This window comes from Lathyrus oleraceus, chromosome 7 (assembly GCF_024323335.1).
Source record: "Lathyrus oleraceus cultivar Zhongwan6 chromosome 7, CAAS_Psat_ZW6_1.0, whole genome shotgun sequence".
NCBI classification, from domain to species: Eukaryota; Viridiplantae; Streptophyta; class Magnoliopsida; order Fabales; family Fabaceae; genus Lathyrus; species Lathyrus oleraceus.
Window position 1 is genome coordinate 278606683 of NC_066585.1, and position 23121 is coordinate 278629803.

At 33.1% G+C, this 23121-nt stretch overlaps 1 protein-coding gene across 1 annotated transcript; it reads left to right on the forward strand.

The window, feature by feature from the left end:
* Positions 1–7382: 7382 nt before the first annotated feature.
* On the forward strand, positions 7383–17870 carry LOC127100386 (DDT domain-containing protein PTM). Its single transcript, XM_051037534.1, has 10 exons — positions 7383–9109; positions 9186–9797; positions 10075–11173; positions 11570–11858; positions 11956–12080; positions 13163–13623; positions 14570–14598; positions 15813–16478; positions 16698–16900; positions 17301–17870. Exons 1-9 carry the CDS (start codon positions 7677–7679, stop codon positions 16865–16867), a joined length of 4884 nt encoding a protein of 1627 aa, XP_050893491.1. The 5' UTR covers positions 7383–7676; the 3' UTR covers positions 16868–16900; positions 17301–17870.
* Positions 17871–23121: the final 5251 nt, after the last annotated feature.

Below are 23121 nucleotides of genomic sequence, written 5' to 3' on the forward strand. Positions count from 1 at the left end.
CATTTGTTGTTATCACCATAAGTGATGAACCCCTTTTTCTTTGCCACAAAGTCAATGAAAAGCGATATGTCACCTGACATATGCCTTGAACATCCGCTATCAAGATACCACACCATTTCGGTAGATTTAAGATATTCAACTTGTAGATTTAAACAAAGGAAATAGGTACCCAATTTTTATTGGGTCCTCGGAAGTGAGTGAAATTAAGGTTGCATTTAGGCAACCATTGAGAGGCTCCTTTAGGAACTAACATCTTCCTAAATTTACACTTTTCACTAGTATGACCCTTTTTGCAACAATAATGACAAGATAGATTACAACGATATATGCTTTTACCATTCAAATCCTTTTTGTACGAATGATTCAAAGATCTTTCATACTTACAAGGATCAATAGAAAGTGCATTCTTAGGTTGTAAGGTATTGTCTAATTTAACTCGAAGAGAATTTATTTCTTCTTGCCAATAATGACAAGATTCACAACTAATTCTATAAGATTTTTCATCCTCAATCTTGTCCTTTTGAACATCTAGCATGGATAGCTTAATTGCTTCCAACTTTCTTTCGGACTCTAAGACCTTAGCTTCTAGTTGCAAAAATATCTTTTCATTTGAAGCTAATTTCTTAAAAGAATTTAATGCTTCTCTATGAAGATTATCAAAAACGTCTTGTAATTGAGAATAAGATAAATCACTAGTAAGCTCAAGTTTAGAAGGACTTACTTGTTTCTTCTTCCTTCCATTAGCCATAAGACAAATTTGGGAAGATTCTACACTTGAAGTGGATCTTTCATCGCTTGAGGAATCACTTGCACTCTCATAAGCAACATAAGGTTTTCTAGATTTACAAGACTTCTTGTGATACCCTTTTTCTTTGTCTTTCTTAATCATGGGACATTCCGGTCTATAGTGACCAATTTCACCATAATTATAACAAGATATTCTAAATTTACCTTTCCTATTCTCACTATATTTTGAAGACTTGGACTCCTTTCTAAATTTGGATAGGTTTCTTTCGGAATGCTTGAATTTGTTCTTCCGAATATACCTTTGGTATATCTTGACAAATAACCCAACATCATCATCATCATCATCAAAGTACTTGTCATCCTTTTCTTCACACTCACTAAGCTCATTCTTTGATGACTTAAAACTATAAGTCTTTAGAGCAATGAACTTCTTCACCTCTTCCTTGTCTTTACCTTTCTTTTTCTTTATCATCTTTTCATACTCTATTTCATGTTTTTCTATGCAAGTGATTTCTTGCTTATGTTCTTCCAATTTACCAAACAAAGTAGTGAAATCGAGTGCCTTAAGATCATTCGACTCTTTATAGCGGTGACCTTGAGTTGTCATTCCCTATTAAGACATATCAAAACCTTGTTAGTAGCAATAACATTGGATATAGGATTAGATAGAGCATTCAATATATTAACAAGGTGTGTGAATCTCTTTTGCATGTCGGCAATGGTTTCACCATGACTCATACAAAAGAGTTCAAACTCTTGATTCTAGCTTGTTTGACTTTATTAGTTCCCTCATGGGCAACTTCTAATGCGTCCCAAATAGCTTTAGCAGTTTCACAATGAGAAACACAATAATACTCATCAACACCTAAAGCAAATATGATAATATTTTGTGCTTTCCAATCATGTGACCACAACTTTCTATCGTTATCATTCCATTGAACTTCCAATTTTGGTACGATGACGCCTTCACCATTGATCATTGTAATTTTGTTAGGACCATTGATGATGACGTCCCATACACCCTTATCAACAGAATTTATATGAATACACATACAAGCTTTCCAATAGGCATATCTTTCTCCGGTAAAAATAGGTGTTATATTATATGCCCCTTTAGGTTCGATAGCCATTATCTAATAAGTAAATCTTAAGACCGGAAACAAACGGAGCTCGTGATATCACTTGTTAGACAATAGGCCTAGATCTAGAAGGGGAGGGGGGGTGTTAAATAGATCCCAAGTTAAAAAATTTATTCGAGAATTCGATTTATAAAAATTTATGACGCAGAAGCAAGTTTCAAATATTTCCCGAATCAAAAATTGTCTAACTGAACCTACTATTGAATAGCTCGGATATGCGTAAAGGTGTCAATGGTATGATGATAATCCACAAGTTGATTAACAACACTTTAAACAACAAATTAAATACTCCCCTATATTAAAAGTTTATCTCCAATGATAACAACACAAAAAAAAACTAGTTGAAACAATTTGTCAAACGCTTTGCATGCAATCAACAAAGTTTGGATATTAGTATAATGTTTGTAGTTCTTAGAAATCCAATCACTACCAAATGGTTTGTGATTACTACAATAACACAAATTTAATAAATTATTCAAAAGTTATTATCCAAACAATGTTGATTAAGAGATCAAAGTAATCAACAATTTGCAAACTAAAAAATAAAAGAGATAGATAGATAGGTAGAGAGAGAGAGAGTACACAAGGATTTGTTTAGCCAGTTCCCCAATCGACCTTACTATGGGTACGTCTGTCCTCAATTTGAACACTAATTAAGATATTATTATAATAAATCTTACTTTGCAAATGTATTTATACAAGAAATGAGAAATCAAATCCCACAAACCCTATGTTTGTTCTTGACTCTAGTACCTCCAAAAAACTTGATCAAAGATTGATCAAGTCACCAACAATGTCGCTTCAATTCACATGTTATTTCTACTTCCTTGCACGACCTCCTTATCTCAAGGCTTTCACCTGGCTGAATTAATTCCAAGCGCACACTTGTTGAACCTAAGATTTGTCGACACGATCCACCGTTTCACGCTACTCCCTTACACGCCACACCTAGCCCCAAGGCTTTCACTTGATCGAATCCTAATTGTACAATCTTGTCCAAAACCTTCAAACCCTAAAGATCTTGAAGGAAAACCCCACCTCAGTTTTCTATTTTGAATCCCTCAAAGATCTCAACCCAATATTCTCGGTACAACAAACCTAATTGGACGTTATCAATCATAATCTAGATGGCACCCAATCAAAAAATGATTATGCGCAGTTTGATTGTGTGTATGCATGGATTGAATTGAAGATAATGAGATGCTTTGAAATCTTGGATTCATGTAGGTTTTACTCACTCTATAAACCTTACTAGAGAATGCTGCATGTATGAAGTATTTATATGCATGGGTGATTTAGGGCAAAAAGAAATGCAAATGACTTGAAAAAGAATATGAATTTTTGAAAAATTACATCGGATAGGTCGACCTATAAAAGTTATGTGTCGACCTGTTGGATGTATAGGTCGACCTGTCTAAAGTCATTTTTCGACATATGATTGTTATGCGCTGCCTATGTATCGACCTAAAGACTCGGCACATGAGACAAAAGCTACAAACTTTAATACTACAACATATGTGTTGACTTATAGAATGCATGTATCGGCCTATAGCCAAGAATTTTTTCCATAGGTCGACCTATAATTGCATGTGCCGACCTGTAATGCAATCTTTTCACAAAAAATGATTTTTCATGCGTGTTTGATGCATGAGACCTTTTCCAAGTTGTTTCCAAATACTATTATGCTTCATAATGCTAAGGTGCACATAGAGAATTAGAGGATACCATCCAATATACATTAACACTAAAGTATCATAGTTTTGACATCATACAAAACACATATAACGGAAGTTACACTCACAGTAACCTCACCACCTTCGCCTTGTCAGCCCCTATGTATACCTTATATAAGATTTCCCACACTTGCTTTGACGATTCACAATCACCAACTTTCTCAAAATTGTCACCATCCACACATTGATGAATAAAAAACAGCGCCTTGAAATCTTTCTTCTTCTCTTCCTTGTGCGTTGCTCGCTGTTCATCTGTTGCACCTTCGACAAGAGAATTCACCCCGTTCTTGATCACTTCAAGAACACTTTGGTAGCCAGACAACACTTTCATTTGTTTGCACCATTTGTCATAATCCTTCGCATCAAAGATGTGTAGGTTTGCAGAGATTCTTTTATTGGAGACAAAATTCATGTTGCACACTAGGTGTTTGTAGATCAGAACCAGACTCTAATACCAAATGCTGGAATTTGGAACCACAAGATTAATGAATAATGGAGAAAATTAGAGCGTGGAGAGGGAAAGAGGGAATTGAGAGAGAGATAATTGAGGGAGATAATATTTTCATTAAAAAATACGAGATGCCTCCAAGGTATTTATACAAACAATACAAAAGTGGTTGAGATACAATACATACAATTACATAAAAAAAATATAAAACTCGGGCTTGTAATCGATTACACTAAACCTATAATGATTACAGTTGACACAAAATTAATTCTCCTTACGGTGATAATCAGTTACGTGCAAACGTTAACCAGTTACGACTATAATATTTTCTTTATTTTTTCAGCTCAGAAGTGACTATGGCCGTCTTGCAACCGGTTACACCCCCAAATTAATCGGTTATAATTCTTGAATTATCAAAAATATTTTTAACATTCTAGACTTTGAAATTTGGATCAAATTCAGTAGGAATTATAATGGATCCATCAACAAAATCAAACTTGTTTTTACTTTCAAGTGCTAGTCACATAGATCAAGGCCAAGCATGATAATTGGAATAATTAAGGATTAATTTAATTGTAACAAAAGAAGGACTATTAGATGTATGGATGTAATAAACATTACTAAAAATTTGTGAAGGATTTGCAACAGGAAGATTAACAACATTTGCAGCAACGCCACAAATTACGATGAACATATAGCTCTGATAGCATTATGAAATTCTTCATGATGATAAAAGACTAACAAAAAACTAGAAAGATGAAGTTTTGATTCAACATAAATTGTATATTGCTTGAACAGTCAGTTACAAGTTATAGCTTACAACTCCAACTAACTATAGTAACTAACTCCAACTAACTATATATTCATGGTTTCAATTATTTTGCAGATTTCATCTTTACTAATGTTCAAATTCTCTCTGGTCTCTTTTCTATAGCTACATGTTGAGTTGCCCATGTTGAATCATTTTTCTTTTTTCTTTTTCCTTTAAACAATACTGAAAGCTTCAATAGTTTCTACTTATTCTCACCATTTTCTAAAAATAAAATGTGCTAGATTTTATTATATTTTATATTTTATGTGTGATTGTTTCCACTTTCTTTCTCACTATATCTCTCTCATAGCACTGTGCTGTCATTTATATGTTCATTTTTACTATTTTATATATATTTTTATTAATACATAATCTCTCTCTATATAAGAATATTGTTTATAATTTTTTTTATGTAATTCTCAGAAAATTATATTACTCTTTTTCCATATATTTTGAATAAATATTTTATTTAAGAAATCAAATTACACTCAACCTTTTGTATATAATTCACTACTTCCGCTTTATTTTCTATATAAAAAATTAAATTACATTAAATAGTTTAATGATTTAAATTCATTTTGAATAAATAATATGCGATAGGTCAAACTTTATCATCCAAAAACTATATTTAATATTTTACAATTTTTTAATATTATTACAATAATATATAATCACTACTTTCGTCTTTAGTACTAAACTATATTTATTTATTTTTATTAAATAGATTAATGACATGAATTTGTTCTTTAAAGATGAATAAAAAAGATGTGATTGGTTCAAATTCTCATCTCTTCGGATGATATTTTGTATAATTATTAGTTAAAATATTTAAATAAATAAATATGTATTTTTTATATTAAAGATTAAAGACTACGAGGAAGTATCTTTATTCCACCCGTAAAAACATTAATTTATACATATTTAATTTGAATTAATTATTTTAAAATTAAGATTAATATTAAATTTTAAATATTTTTAGAAATAAAAAACAAAATAGATTTTATTAACTTACATATTAAGTATTATTTTTTAAACATAAAAATATATGTTCCAACTATATATATCATGTGTAACATAACATATGATGTCATTTTGCTAGAGGAAAAACTTTGATTTTGAAAATGAAAATGATCAGCATTATCATCAAAATATATTAGTTAACTATAAAATTTATATATAATAAAATAGTAATTATTAAAATATTTTAAATAAATTTTTATACAAATTTGTTAACTTATATTTTTTGTTATATATTCATTTAATTTTTGGTAAATCATTAAATAATAATTTAAATTTGGTAAATACTTCTTTTTTAAATATACAAATTAATACCTATTGACTAACTTTTAAATGATATCGAACAAAAAGAAAGAATACTTACTTTATATATATAATAATAATTATTTTTAATATAAATTAATATTTTATCTTAATATTTTTTAAAGTGGAAATTTAAATATTTTTTTGGATGGAAATTGACATTTTTTATTATAATTAGAAAATTTTAAAAAATATATCTTTCTTTAATTATATATATATATATATATATATATATATATATATATATATATATCTATATATATATATATATATATATATATATATATATATATATATATATATATAAGAATTTATGGTAAATAAAAATAAAATGATTAGTTATTTAATACTTATAAATGATAATTCAAATGTTAGTCAAAATAAAAATTTGAATAGAGTATTAAAATGGAAATACCACAAAAATGAAATTATAATATTAAATAATAAACTTCAAAATTTAGTGATAATAATATTTTAATGGAATTATAACAAGATTAAGATTAAAGAAAGGTTCAATGAATAGTAGTAAGTTAAAAATAAAAATTAATTAATTTTAATATTAAAACTATTAATTAATATAAAATTAATAGTCATTTTACTACCTACATACCTAAATAAATAAAAATAAAAATAATATTATTTATTTAATATTATATTTATAGAATGCTTTAGAAGACAAATACAAGGATTTCAATTTTTTTTATAAATAATAAAATAATAATATGTTTGTTAAAAAGATTAAGTGAATATATATCGGGTCTAATATATATTATATTATACATAAATTGTTATAAAATATTCTAACATAAATAAATATTTTAAAATAGTTAAAGTCTACCCTAAAATGTAAAATTCCATTAATTTTTTTAAAATATTTTTCATTATTTATATCATTTATATTAGGAAATGTGAAAATTAATAAAATAATATAGCAATTATTTTAAATTTAATTTAAAGTTTAATAATTTCATGATGTAAAGTTTTTACCCTCGAGCTAACACTCTACCCTGGTTACATTATTATGGTAAAATATTTTATATTCGATATCTCTTGATACTTATTAACCATTATGTGATCCGCCAAAGACTATATTCTGTCTATCTCACTGTAAACTACCGTCTCTTTTTCATTTTTTTCGTAATAAAAAAAATGTTTAAAACTTCTCAGCACACACTACTTAGGTCTGTTTGACCCACTTCGACTCTAGAGAGAGAAAGAGAGAAGTAGCATTTGGATTTCGTGCCCAACTTCCGCATTCTTTTTCTCTCTCTACATTTCCCGTTTCCATTTCCTTCCTCTTCATTTCTCATTTTCTCACTTTTTTTTCTGCTCCAGGGAGGGTTTTTCTCTTCTCTCACTTTCTCTCTTCTTACCTTCGATTCTTCTTTTTTTTTTTATTTAAATTATTTTCCCTCTCAATTCCTCTTCATTGGATCAACCACCGCTGTTACGATCACAGTGTCGTTGTATCTCCGAAGATGGAATTCATCGGAAAAACCATTCACAAAGAGGTGAAAGGGCTTGGGATTGTGTCCGGAACTGTGAAATCTTGTGACTCTTCCTCGGGTTTTTTGAGGATCCTTTTCGAAGACGGTCATTATGACGAGATGGAAATTTCCGAAGTTGCTCCGCTCTTGGAAATTCAACCGGAGCTTCCTAAAGTTAAGGCTCGGGTCGGTCGGAAACCTAAGAAACGACGGATGCTTGAGCGGAGCGGCGGAGCGACATCGTCTTCAGGTAATGTTACTGATAGTTTGGTGGCGGGTAGTGAATTTAGCGGGAATGAAGGGAATCTTAGCGTTAGTGTGAATGGAACTAGTGGGAGTGTGGGAAAACTAGGAAATGAAAATGGCTTTGGTGTTGATCAGATTTTGAATTTGAACGAGGCTGTTTCTGATATTAATAATAATAATAATGATACTAATGGAATTTTTGTTAAAGATGATATTGATTTGAATTCTGGGCTTAATTTGAATGAGGATATCGATTTGAATGATGTGTGTGAATCGCCGTTTAACAATGAGGGTGATTTGAATAGAAGAGATGGTATTGATTTGAACTTGGATGTGGATGTGAATGCGAATGACAAGGAGGGTGTGAATTTGGGAGAGGAATTTTTGCGGCGGGAATGTAATTTTGATTTGAACGTTGGTGTGTGTGAAGAATTTAAGGAAGCTCAGGGTTGTGCTGATGGAAATGGATATTTTGAGGTAGATTGTGAGATGGGACAGCTGCGAGAACAAGAGGCGGATGTTAAGTGTAGGTCTATGGAAGTGGATGGTGTTCGTGATAATTTGAATTGTGCCTCTGATGCTATCAAATTGGAGGAAAAGGAAGTTGATGGTTCTGTTTCCCTCGAAGCTGGTGTTGTCGCAGTTAACGAATACCAATCGGATCCTGGAAGTCCATGCAAACAAGGAAGTAGTCAGAGGAAGAGAAGAAAAGTGTCGGATAATATAAAGGCTACCCCGGACACGGCTTTGAGGAGGAGTTCTCGCCGGACATCCGCTAGAAAGCTAGTTTCAACTCCAGTATCAGAGCAGGTTACTGACGATCCTTTGTCGTCCTTGGAAACCAGTGTAGCAGAAGAAAAACCTTTGATACCTGAAAATGAGAAATATGAACAGTGCAATGTTCCTATTCCGAAGCTGCAATTACCCCCTTCATCCGAAAATTTGAATTTAGATGGCATTCCTGTTGTTGAATTTTTTTCTGTTTATTCTTGTTTAAGATCATTCAGTACCTTGTTGTTTTTGAGTCCATTTGAGCTGGAACATTTTGTAGCTGCACTTAAGTCTGAAATCCCTAGTGTATTATTCGATAGCATTCATGTTTCTATTTTGCTTACTCTGAGAAAGCATTTGGAATTCCTTTCCACTGAGGGTTGCCAATCTGCATCTATTTGCCTGAGGTACATTTTATTTTAATTTTTCATTTTACCATGCCAATAATATGTTCTCCATTTTTATACTTTTCCTTCAATGCAGGAATCTTAACTGGGATTTCTTGGACATTGTCACATGGCCCATGTTCTTGGCCGAGTACCTTCTGATTCACAGTTCACAATATAAAACTAGTTTTGATGCTAACCTCTCAATATTGGTAACTGATTACTACAAACAACCTGTCATTTTGAAGCTTGAGATTCTTCAGTACCTGTGTGATGATATGATTGAAGCAGACACCATAAGGTCAGAGCTTAACAGAAGGTCCTTGGTAACAGAGACTGGCATGGGTATTGATCAGAATATTTATTTTGACACTAGCAAGAAAAAGAAAGCTGTAATGGATGTTTCTGGAGGCTCTTCCTTGACTGAGGAGATGGTAGATGACACAACTGACTTGAACAGTGATGAATGTTGCCTTTGCAAGATGGATGGAAATTTAATATGTTGTGATGGTTGCCCTGCTGCATACCACTCAAGGTGTGTCGGGATTGCAAGTAACAATCTGCCTGAAGGTGACTGGTATTGCCCTGAGTGTGCTATTGGCAAACACCAGGCATCGATGAAATCACGAAGGTCACTCCGAGGAGCAGACTTGTTGGGGATGGATCCTCACGGCTGTCTTTATTTTGATAGTTGTGGTTACCTGTTAGTGTAAGTGTAGCTATACCTTTTTTTCTGAATAAATTTGTGTCATAGTTTGTTCATCTCTAGTTTTCTGCTCTTAGCTAGCGAAGTGTTATTGATAAGTGACAAAAATATGGGAAGTGGCCTATGAAAAATGTGAAAAATGTGTTCTTGTCAATGTGAAAAATATAAAGCACGTCACATGTTGAAAGCATCAGCTAACCTCTCTGCTTTGTCTAACATATTTATATTTACTTATAATTTTAGATGTATTAATTTTATTTTCCTGTTTAAACATTTGCAGTTCAAAGTCATCAGATGCGAGGTCCTTGTTCAATTACTACCATGTAAATGATATACCTGTTGTGATTGAAGTTCTAAAATCCGTGGATACTTTATATGGAGACTTATTAATGGCTATCTACAAGAATTGGGATATTCCGGCTGACTTAAATGCAGGGGCTAGTAATTTGGCAGTCTTTAATCAAAGTTCATTCAAGAACATGCAAATGACGGCTAAATATTATTCTACGTCCACATCTTTAGCACCTTTTACTTCTTCAGTAACATTTATGGACAAAAATCTAGTTGATGATCAGAAAAAGTTGGAGAAAAATTCAACTATTGACTCAACAATAGAAAGTCCTTGTATTGCCTCGGAAGGATCAGCTGATACAGCACAGATGAGATCTGGCATTGAGAGTATTCAGATGCACAGGCTATACGATTCCAATAGATCGGATGAATCCTTAAATCAATCAAGAATACCAGAAAAAGACTTTCCTGTTGGTGACTGTTCTTTGGCATCTTCCAGACTAGACGGGGAACATAATATTAAGTTAAGATCCATAGGTGTTAGCAGTACCCCCTATATGGGCAATAAGGATACATCACAAGCACCTTATGGGACTGACTACATAAACTATTACAGCTTTGCAAGGATGGCCTCATCAGTTGCACAGGAGTTGATGTGTAAGTTATCTGAAAAGATCAATAAAAATATTATAGTGACTGAAGAAGAAATAATTTCAGACCAATCAAAGTCCATCATTAAGAAGTCCACCAATTTTTGTTGGCCAAGTATTCAAAACCTGAATGCAGCTGCCCACAAGGAAAAATGCGGATGGTGCTTTTCTTGCAAGGTTGCAAATGATGACAGAGATTGCATATACCTTTCTGCGGTGAAACCACTTTATGAAGTGTCTACAAGTACTTCAGTTGGGCCTCAACCCAAGATCCAGAATGGACATCTTAGAGAGATAATATGTCAAATTTTCTCTCTTGAGGTTCGATTGCGTGGCCTTTTATCGGGTCCATGGTTGAATCTGCATCAAACTAATCTTTGGCATGAGGATCTTTTGAAGACATCTGATCTTCTTTCTGTTAAACGATTATTGCTTCTTGTAAGGATATACTCTCCCTCTTTTTTTTTAAGACATCAATAGTATGATTATCTCATGATAACTCGTTTGGCATAATTGTCAGCTCATTTCTAAGTTCTTTTTTGCTATTCAGAATTAGTGGAAATTCAGTAAAAAGGAAATGAAAAAAAACAATTTAAAAAAAAATTGAAATATAGTTTTATCGTTGCATGTGAGTGCGTGCATGGTTGAGATTTGATCTTTGATTGTGCCAAAGATTCCAACGTTTAAGGTACACTCATAAGATAGGATCAAAGCTTATCCTATCTTTATCATGCCCCTCTTATATCCAACTCTCTTATCATATCCATTCTATCATATTAGTTAAACAGGGCCTAATCTTATTTTAATGTCCAATTGTAATTTTGAATTATGCAGTTGGAATCCAATTTGAGACATCAAGCACTTTCAGCCGATTGGTTAAAACATGTGGATTCTGTGGTTACTATGGGATCAGCTACTCATATTGTGGTGGGTTCATCACGCACATCCTCAAAGCACGGTATTGGAAAGAAAAGAGCCAGACATTCAGATATTGAATCCAGTTCATCTTCAAAGACTACCGGTGGTTTGGGAATGTATTGGTGGAGAGGTGGTAGGCTTTCTCGAAAGTTGTTTAATTGCAAGGTCCTGCCTCGCTCCTTTGTTACCAAGGCTGCTAGACAAGGTTTGCAAATTGTTCTCTTTAGTATATCACTGGTGGTGGTTGTGTTATTCATCTTAATAATCATTTTGAATTTATTTGGAAGTTTGAAATTCTGCAGCTGGGTTTACAAAGATACCAGGTATTTTATATCCTGAAAATTCAGACTTTGCCAAGAGAAGTAGATGTGTTGCCTGGCGAGCTGCTGTTGAGATGTCAACAAGTGTTGATCAGCTGGCTTTACAGGTATGATTTTATTACTTGCTGATTGCTCTTGGCATCTGACTTTACCTGTGCTCCTGGTGTTATTGATGCCCTCTCATATGCAGTTTTTTATTGTTGGTTGATTATTGGAGACACTGCATATTTTTGTACTTTAAACATGAAATCTGAAAAGTTCATAACTTTTCTATTAAAATTACTTGTGTTAAAATCAGAATTTCAATGGCAATTACAATGTAAAGACATTAACTCTTTTAGGAGCAAATATTAACATGCCTTTTCTGCTATATTTATTTATTTATTGGCAAATGCTATGTTAAGAAACCAAATCTAGAAATATAATCTTTGAAATTGTGTATTCAATATTGTGAGAGTTTAAGGATTTTTGTTTTAGACTCAAAACTTGTCTTTTAATTCCTTTTTGAGTTAATTACCAATTGCCCTTAGGGCACAAGTTAGCAAAACCCTTTTTATTTCAATCTTGCATTTTCTATTATGGCAACTGTTGTTTCTTATTGTATTTATGTACATGAGTAAAGAGATGGGAATGCTGGCCCAAATGATGCTTGGTATATTATTAGTCAATCAGTTGTCATATATATTTTTTTGTTGCAAAATGTTGCAAGTTTCAATATAATACTGCTTGTAATGTGTTTTTTCATTTTATTATTCATTGTTTTTGACCAAAGGGATTTCCTATATATCCAAAGGAAGTCACAGTTCAAGTTCGACTATTATTATTGAGGAATGAGGATTGTTTAGATTTAAAAACTGGTTTTTACAAAAGAAAGGTTGTTTTTGCTGTATCCAAATGATTGTGAAAAAAAAGAGAAGAGCGTGCTATATTCAATTAGAATAGGATCCCAAAATGAACATGAATAACTGTTGGAAATCATATGAAGTCAAGTGAGTTTCACAGTTAACCTTATAAATCCAGAATGATCATGGAAAATCTAGTGGTATATGTAAATATATTGGAATGATGAATGCATATGCACATGTTAGAAGCTTTCTATTCAATGTTTATTCACAATGAGTAGCTTTCTATTCTCATTAATGGAATATCTAGCGCCTGTAATCCAAGATAAACTATTCCACATTTTCAGGTTAGAGAACTCTACTCAAACATAAGGTGGCATGATATTGAGAATAACCATCCTCTATATGTGCTGGACAAGGAATCTAGAAAATCATCCAAGCTATTCAAAAAAGCAATTGTGCGTAGGAAGTTGCCAGATGGACAATCTGTGAAATACCTTCTAGATTTTGGGAAGAGGAGGGCTATTCCGGATATTATTACTAAACACGGTTCTTTATTGGTGGAGGAACCCGAAAGTGAGAGGAAGAAGTATTGGCTGAACGAGTCTTATGTTCCTTTACGTCTTGTAAAGAATTTTGAGGAAAAAAGAATCGTCCGCAGGTCCAATAATAAGAAACATGGAAAAATTATTGGGATTGATAGAGTAAAGAGGGCTCCTCAACAAAGGGGGTTTTCATATTTGTTTTCTAGAATGGAAAGATCTGTTTGTCATCAGTGTGAGCATTGCAAAAGAGATGTTCCAATCAGGTATTTGCAGTATTCAATTATCTGGACATGTTTTGAGGATTTTCTATTTTAGTATTTCATCTTGTTCATGGTGGTTTTTGTCTTAATTTAGTTGAGGATTAGATTCATATTTTCTTAGTTTATGACGAGATTCCTTTCTTTAGTAGCCAAATCTTCTTTTACCAAATGTCATTCCAATTCTGATATTTGAACCATAGTTCAATCTTGGATACTAGTGGTCTGTAAGAAATATATAACTGTGAAGTAGATTTCCTAGTATTTTTTTGTTTGTTTTTGACTCACCTAGAATTAATATTAAAACTCATTTTATGATTAATCTAATATTTCCATTTTAGCATATATTACCTGCATGTGTATAATGAAGATGGTATATTCTTGTTCTTCTAACATCAGCTTTTAATTAATGTTATGCATATAAACCAGTATGCTGTTGGACTGCTTAAGGGTTATAATTGTTAGGATAGTTTGAAGATTGATTGTGTAAGGCAGTAGAACAGTTAAGACTTAATGGATTGATTTGATACTTCATATTACAAGCTGGGGTTGACTTGATACTTAATAATTCAAACTAGCTTTTTTATTTTTTTATTTAACCCTACATGGGCGAACCCCTGCAGGCATTTATTACGTAGATATGTGGCCTATTATATCCTGCCAACATCAATGTTTTGTTTGTATTAGGGTTTGAGGGGCTACTCATATCTTCATTGATTTTAATGATATCCATTTCTCCTGTGGACTGAATAATTAGTTATGGTTCTAACCATGATTCTTTAATACATTCAGAGTTACCCGAGAATTGAATTTCATCCTTTCTTGTACTTCTTTCCCCTCTTAATAAATTCTCAGTTTATCATTATATATGTTTAGTGCTCAGATATTTTTGCCTTATTATTATTAATTACTTAATTTGATACTTATAACTTTTTCCTTCTTAAATTGGCAGGGAAGCTGTGAGTTGCATTTATTGCAAAGGTGTGTTATTGTCTTATTTATATCCATGTTTTTCTTCTTCCTCATCAATTTCGATTTTCAGCCAGTGAATTGTTTATTTTGTCTCATAACTATTTGTTATTCTTCTATTATTCCATTTTTAGCCTATAACTTGTATCTCACTAAATCTGAAATTGTCATTTATATCTTCTACCACATGGACAGCATCACTATGTTTTCCTGTCAATTTGTCTAACCTGTTTATGAAACCTTTTCTATGTTATATTGTGTAACTTCAAGGTTAGTGATTCGATTTGTCTTATATACAACAAGCACCACCTTTCTTGGTCATACATAGTCTTAAAAAGTAAAAACAAAATAAATTTCACTAAGATTGGTTCAATTACTCCCTCCCTCCCTTCCCACATACTAAGTTACTCTTTTCAACTTTCAAGTATTTTTTTTTTAAATTATTCAAAATTGTAGGTTTTATTCAACTGAAATCAAGATTGGAAATGGGCTGAGATGAGTGTGATCCATGCCGGGGTCATGCTCTATTCATTATGAAAACAAGTTCATTTGTTGGTCCAAGTTTGTCTTATTTGTCTCAGCTCAAGAGTAACTTGAGCTTAATGAGCTAATATTGAGTTTTGTATCATTTATCTAAAAATGTTTTGTTAAAATATAATTCATTTATGTAAAAATGAAGCCAAATTCTAGTATATAATAGGTTTGTTGTTGTTATTGCTATTAATATTGTTAAGATCCCACATCGGCTAATGATATGACCAAAGTGTTCTTTATATGATGTTATTTTAGATAGGCAAAAAGTTAATAATTCATTGTTAGGTTAGTATTTTTTTCTGTCATTCGGGTTTAAACCCGGTTCCTCCAACTCCTTCAAGCTTTAGCTCAAATTAGCTGAGCTACCCAACCCCCAAGTCTTTTTAAGATGTTGAAACAAATAATTATATTAATATCTATTTCTTTGGTGTTTAATATCCAGTTCTGAGTGTACTCTTAAGGATATCTGCAACTTAGATGCCAATCCATGATTCTTTCATTGTCTGGTGACGATTGTGCTGAGAAGTTCTCTCTTAGCTTCTTTAACTAGAGAAGTAGTTTGTGTATGTATGTGTTGATATGTTTTGGTTAGTTTGGTATTTGTTTTATGCCACTTCATCTTTGAAAGTTGGCTATTTTTCATGAAAAGTATTTGCACTTTGATTTCTGACTTGTCATTATATGATTTGTAGGATATTTTCACAAGAGGCATGTCAAGAAATCTGGCGGCACAACTACTGAATGCACATATTCATGTCACAGATGCCAGGATGGGTTGCAAGTAGAGACTAATACTAATGGAAGGAAAGTTGGCACAAAACTGCCGAAGATTCAATCACAGAATTGTAAAAGTGATCCATTGGTCTGTAAATCAGCGAACGTTAAAGGCAATAAAAAGGCATCAAGTAAGGTGCGGAAGGTGATATCTCAAAACAATAAGATCCAATCGGTTGTACCTCTTCGTCGTTCTACTAGAAAAGTCAAATCCATGTATTCGCGCAATCAAATGATTGGAGGATATAAAAAAGGAATGCAGAGTAAAAAGAATGTAGGGCGTAAAAAAGGAAAGCACGGTAAATCCAAGAAGGCAACCTCTCAAAAGTCCAAGAAAACTACTGGTCAACGCAAGACGTGGGAAGTAACTATTGCACGTGAGAAGAGATCAGAACATTTTAGCAGTTACTGGCTTAACGGTCTTTGGTTTTCTAGAAAGCCAAATGATGAACGAGTAATGCTTTTTGAAGCGAAAAAGCGTACTATCCCCGCTGTTATTTCTGGTTCCTTTGATTATCCTAAATGCCGCCTTTGTTGTGGAGATGAATCTACTTCAAATTATATTGCTTGTGAAAAATGTGGAGGTAACTACTTTTCTTCCTTCATGTTGATATTTCTTCCTTTTGTTCTAGTAAGTGGACGGGGAATGGAAAAGCTATTTTATGTTACAAGTAACTATTTTAAATGTCAGTATACTACATGAAATATGTTGTATAAGCATTAGAGCTGTTTCTTTAGTTGTAAGATAACTAAGCCTTTTGAACAAGTACTAGATTTTTTGAACATCCCATGCTATTTTGCAGATTGGTTTCATGGGGATGCTTTTGGTCTCACCGAAGAGAATGCTAGTCAACTTATTGGGTTTAAGTGCCATGTTTGTCGTGGAAGGGATGCTCCAATCTGTCCACATGTGAAAATTAATGCATTGTCTCGCATTGAATCCAATGCCGCAATTGAACGTGCAGAGGAGTGATCTAATCGTGTTTCTCTCTAACCCTTGAGTGAGGTATGTGTTGTCATTTCCTATTATGATTTATTTTTTGAAAAGGATTTATTATTATGATCTGATATCTCATAGTTTTTTTTTATCAAGCTCATCAAATGTTTTATTATCATTACAATAATAGATTGTAGTTAAAAATGTGCATTTGATAGACAAATTGTAAGCATGGTTATATTAGTTATGTTAGTTTTTCAGTGAATAGGAGATATTGCCATTGATTATGACTTACTACTAACAATGTGATGCTGGTGTGACTCATACTAATTTCATCACTAATACTTCACAATCGAGGGAGGACATTGCTAGAAATAACTTATGTGCAAATTTTGTTATATTTATCTTCATTTCAGGTTTAATGATAACTTAAGTGCAAGATTCTTATATTTGTTTATCTTCATTTCAGGTGTAATGATTTGCTTTGACAGGATGTGATTGGACATCAGATGCTGGCTTGTAGAGTTATTTTTCTACCTGCAAGGATATGGTGGCAAATGTTTATTTTTTGCTGTAAAAAAAGAAATTTCTCATTTATGTAGCTGTAAGAGAAAAGATTGCTTTGCTGGCTTCTGCTCTGATGCCTTCTGTTTCAACCTTCTTGGCAAGAGAGAAGAATAAAGAAACTACAAGCATGATATGCAGAAAGACTAAGGATAGTTGCAATCAGGATACAAATTGAATTTATACATCAAATGCATTCATTGTAGTATCATTTTTTTATTTTAAATTTATGGTCTTTTCCCCTCTTGTCTGATTCCTTTCAAATCAACTTTCATAGGAATCAGTTTATGGAATGTTGATCATGGTAGGTAGAATACTGCTCTGCAAGAGAGGTTTTTGCTAGTTTTCCATTTTCTAACTAGTGAACCCTGAAGCCTGGGGAGTTATAGGAGTTACTTTTGATTTTTCTTTTAATATGGAATTACTTTGGATGTTACTCACATTTGAGAAATTATTTTGGCCTTTTATGTTCAAACCCCGGCACCCCAAACACACAAACTTGCGGTTCAAATAAATGTGTTGTGTAACTTCTCTTAAAAAAATGGATAGATCATTTTTCAATTTTTTAAAATTAGAATAGACGAACATAATAGTTTCAACTTTTTAAAAAAATATCCATATTATTGAATGTCATTTTCAAATTTTGGTAACATAGTCTATTTCTGTCGTAGGGGATTATTGATTCTCTTATTTTGAGAAATCATAATCAAGTTGATTCAAAGTAATTACCTCACCATTTTGAAGAATAATGGACAATTTGATCTTAGTCATAATAAAAAAAAATGCAATTTTGACGAATGTAACCAAACAACTACTCATGCAATTTCATACTATCGGTTGTAAGTTATTTTCACCAATCAATGTGATTTTACAAAATATAGAATATATTATGGTGATTTATTTACCTTGTTACTACTGCCTATCCTTTTTTTCACTTCTAAAATTTAGAATGTGTTTTTAATTCTATGATTTAGAAGAAAAACTTATGTTTTCAATTCAAATTCCTCTAAAATTCTAAAAAAAATGTGTTTCAATCGACATATATCAACTATCAACCTTTCAAAGATTTAATGCATGCAATTACTACATTGTTCAAACACTTTTTCAAATCAAACAGACCTCTGCCTGGTTGCCAAATGTCGACCTAACATTAGTTACCAAACATCAATGAAAGTTTCTGCCATTTTTTCCTTCTCCATCTCTAGCTATTTCATTTGTCTAAGACCCATTCTCAAGTCTCTTTATTTGTCATCTTTAAACTTGTGCATCTATGTTTCCGACGAGCTGCTTGTGTCGACAAAATATTTTTTATTTTTATTAACACGATTTTATGTTGTTTCTGAAATTTCAGTGTTTTTTATGCTGTCGAACATTTTGTTGTTTATCTTCATTGCCACTTCTTTTGAACATTTTATTTTTTGTATTTATTGGATGTCAAACATTTTTGAACATTTATGCTGTCGAACATTTCTGAACATTTTGGATTACAAAGTTGAGTCATGTATTATTGTTTGTTGATGGCTTTACCATTTTCCTGCTGGGTCATGGGAGGATTATATGCATAGTCATTGGCTCATGTATTGTTGTTTGTCAATGGCTTTAACATTTTTCTGCTGAGTTTTCATTGGCTTTACCATTTTCCTGCCGAGTCATTGACTCCATCATTTTCCTGCTGCGGGTTTTTATTTGTTTTGTCATTGGCTTTACCATTTACTGTAATGGATTTCATATAACATTTAACTTTGCTCTGTCATTAGCTTTACTCAATGTCACAAATTATTTTAGCAGAACAAAGTTGATTCATGTAATGTTGTTTGTCTTATATGAAGCAACTTATATGTAGAGTTACAGATTTATGCTTGTCTTTAAAGTTGATGGCTGCATTTTCCAGCTGCAAGTTTTTCTTTGTTATGTCATTGGCATTACCATCTACTGTTATGGATTTCATGTCGCATTTTACTATGCTCTGTCATTGGTCTTAGTTGTATCCATGGTTTTGTGTAAGTTATCTTCATATGCTGATTTTAATTATTTTTGTCAGACTTAGAACCAACCATGTTAAGACCACCTATTCTCATTAAGGATTTGGTGAAAGGAAATCAGGTGTGGAAGATGCTAATTCGAGTTGTCGATCATTGGGTTGCAAAAGAGAAAAGTGGATTTCAGCATCTTGAATTGGTCATACAAGATACGAAGGCAATCGTTTCCCGCTCTATTTGTATATATGTTACGTTAATGTCATTTAATGAACAAACACATTGCAGGGTGATCAAATCCACGTGACCACTCGAAACCGAGAATTTAAAGATTGTATTGAACAACTTATCGAGCATGAAACCTACTGTCTATACTGTGAATAGGAATTAGTTTATTCATATATTAAGGGTTTATTCCTAGAATAAGGGAAACAAATCAGAAATTGATTTGTTCTCATTAAATGTAATTAATTAGTGTAATTACTTGTATAACCCTGTAACCTCTATATATACCAGAAATAATAATGAGAGAGGTATCAAACCTATTTTCCTGACATGGTATCAGCCTCGCGATCAAACCTGTGATTTTCTGGTTCTGATCAAGTTTTGTTGTTCATCATTTATGGGTCTCTGATCGATCAACGTGGAATTTGTTTCGTGGAGATTTCATCGTGATTCTAGGGTTAATGCTTCAGTTTGTTTTGCGATCCTTTTCCCAAATCGTGATTCTCGGTCGTGTTTGGTTTTTTTCGATTGCAGTTTTGATTTTTTTGTTCTTGGATGTTCTTGGTTTGAGATTCTTGATCATGATTATCTTTTGATTCTTCTGCTTCTTCAAAATCGCATTTGCTTTGTTTGTGGATTGTGGATTGTTCGGTTCGTGGATTATCTTGGTTATCTTCTTGTTGCACTATTTGTGGATTGTGAACACTATACTGTTCGTGGAGTATTTGATTTGTTTACTTTTACTGGATTATTATTATAATCATAATAATAATAATAATAATAATAATAATAATAATAATTATTATTATTATTATAATAATTTATCAATTAGTGAGGTTGAATCTTATTGCATACTAATTTAGATGGCTTCCGAAAAAGAAAGAGATAATTTTTGTGTCCGTTTTACCTACAAAAATTATTCGGCATGGGAATTTCAATTTAAGATGTATGTTAGAGGAAAGGGATTATGGAGTCACTTAGATGATGTTTCTAAGGCACCGACGGAGAAAACTGCTTTAGATGTGTGGGAAACTAAAGATGCTCAAATCATCACTTGGATTCTCAATAGTATTGATCCTCAGATGATCAATAATTTGCGCTCTTTTTCAACTGCTCAAGAAATGTGGAATTATTTGAAGCGCATTTATAACTAGGGCAATTCGGCAAAACAGTTTCAGTTAGAGCTATACATAGCCAACTATAAACAAGGTGACTTGTCTATTCAAGAATACTATTCTGGTTTTCTAAATCTCTGAACAAAACACTTCGCTATTATACACGCTAAGGTTCCCAAGACCTCCCTCGCGGTTGTTCAAGAAGTTTACAACACCAGTGGGCGAGATCAATTTCTCATGAAACTTCGTTCAGAATTTGAGGTTGTCAGAGGTGCTTTGCTAAATAGGAATCCTGTTCCTTCTTCGGATACTTGTGTTGGTGAACTTCTCAGGGAGGAACAACATCTGCTTACTCAAGGAACTATGTCTCATGATGCTGTCAGTTCCGAACCCGTGGCAATTGTATATGCTGCTCAGAGCAGGGGAAAGGGTCGTGATATGCGATAAGTCCAATGTTTTTCTTGCAAACAATTTGGACATATTGCTCGTAGCTGCAGTAAGAAGTTTTGCAACTATTGCAAACAACAGGGTCATATCATCTCTGACTGTCCCATGCATCCTCCCCGACCAACACAACGTCCAGCCCAAGCATTCCATGCCACTACCAACTCTATAGTTGATCCTCTCAGTACTGGTGCATCTAATGGCGGTGTTCTACAACCTAAAATGATTCAACAAATGGTACATTCAGCCTTGGGAATTCAGGGTAAGTCCTCTAATGTTTCTCAACCGTGGTTTCTTGATTCTGGTGCATCCAATCACATGACGGGCTCCTTTGAATACTTGCACAATTTACATTCTTATAATGGCAATCAACAAATTCAAATTGCTGATGGTAATAAACTCACTATCACTGATGTTGGTGACATAAACTCTAACTTTCGTGACGTGCTTGTATCACCTGGACTTGCTTCCAACTTATTGTCAGTGGGTCAATTGGTGGATAATAATTATAATGTTAATTTTTTTCGTGTTGGTTGTCTTGTGCAGGAGCAGGTGTCGGGGAAGGTGATCGCGAAGGGGCCTAAAGTGGGAAGATTGTTTCCGCTCCAGTTTAGCTCTAGTCATTTATCTTTTGCTAGTAATAGTGTTTTGAACTCTTATGAGGATTGGCATAGAAAATTGGGCCATCCAAATTTTGTTGTTTTATCTCATTTATTTAAAACTGGTTTGTTGGGAAATAAACATGTTTGTACTGCTTCTATTTCATGTTCTGTTTGCAAATTGGCTAAAAGTAAAACACTTCATTTTCCATCAGGTGCTCATCGTGCCTCCACTTGTTTTGAGATGATTCATAGTGATGTGTGGGGAATGTCCCCTGCAGCATCTCATGCTCACTATAAATATTTTGTCACATTTATTGATGACTACAGTCGTTTTACTTGGATATATTTTCTTCGATCTAAGTCTGAAGTGTTTTCTATGTTTCAGAAGTTTTTGACATATGTTGAAACTCAAGTTCAAGCAAGTGTGAAATTTTTTCGATCTGACTCTGGAGGTGAGTATATGTCTCATGAGTTTCAGGAGTTCCTTTAACAAAAAGGGATCTTATCTCAACGATCTTGTCCCAATACCCCCCAACAAAACGGGATGGCAGAGCGAAAGAATCGTCATTTGCTTGATGTAACGCGCACCTTACTCTTCAAGCTTTTGTGCCTTCCCGATTTTGGGTAGAGGCTCTTTCCACAGCCGTATTCTTGATCAATCGTCTTCCTTCTACGGTTATTGATTTTGATTCTCCTTTCTTTCGTCTTTTTAAAACTTATCCTGATTATAGTTATTTACATACTTTTGGATGTGTGTGTTTTGTTCACTTACCTCAGTTTGAACGAAATAAGCTTGGAGCACAGTCTATTCAATGTGCATTTATGGGGTATAGCAACTCTCATAAGGGTTTTGTGTGTTATGATGTGTCTAATCACCACTTTCGAGTTTCTAGGAATGTTACATTTTTTGATAATCAATTTATGTTTCATTATCTTTCTCCTGTCACAAATGAAATTGCTATTCTTCCTAATTTTTCTGTTATGCCTCGATCTATAGAACGTTACAAACTAGGAATCACATATGTCAGACAATGCATAAAACAGGTTCCCACTGCCCCTCCCGGCACAGATCCGCCACCTGATCCTGAACTGGTCAAACAACGATGTTCTAGTCGAATATCTAAAGCACCAGATAGATATTCACCAGATAGGTATGATTCCTCACATACTTCTCTGACCGCCTCACTGTCTAGCATATCTATTCCTACTTGTTATGCACAGGATGTTAAAGACGTGCGCTGGATAAAAGTAATGAATGAGGAACTTCAGGCTCTTCAAGAGAATTTTACATGGGATATTGTCTCTTGTCCCCCTGATATCAAACCCATAGGCTGCAAATGGGTGTATTCTGTGAAACTGAATTC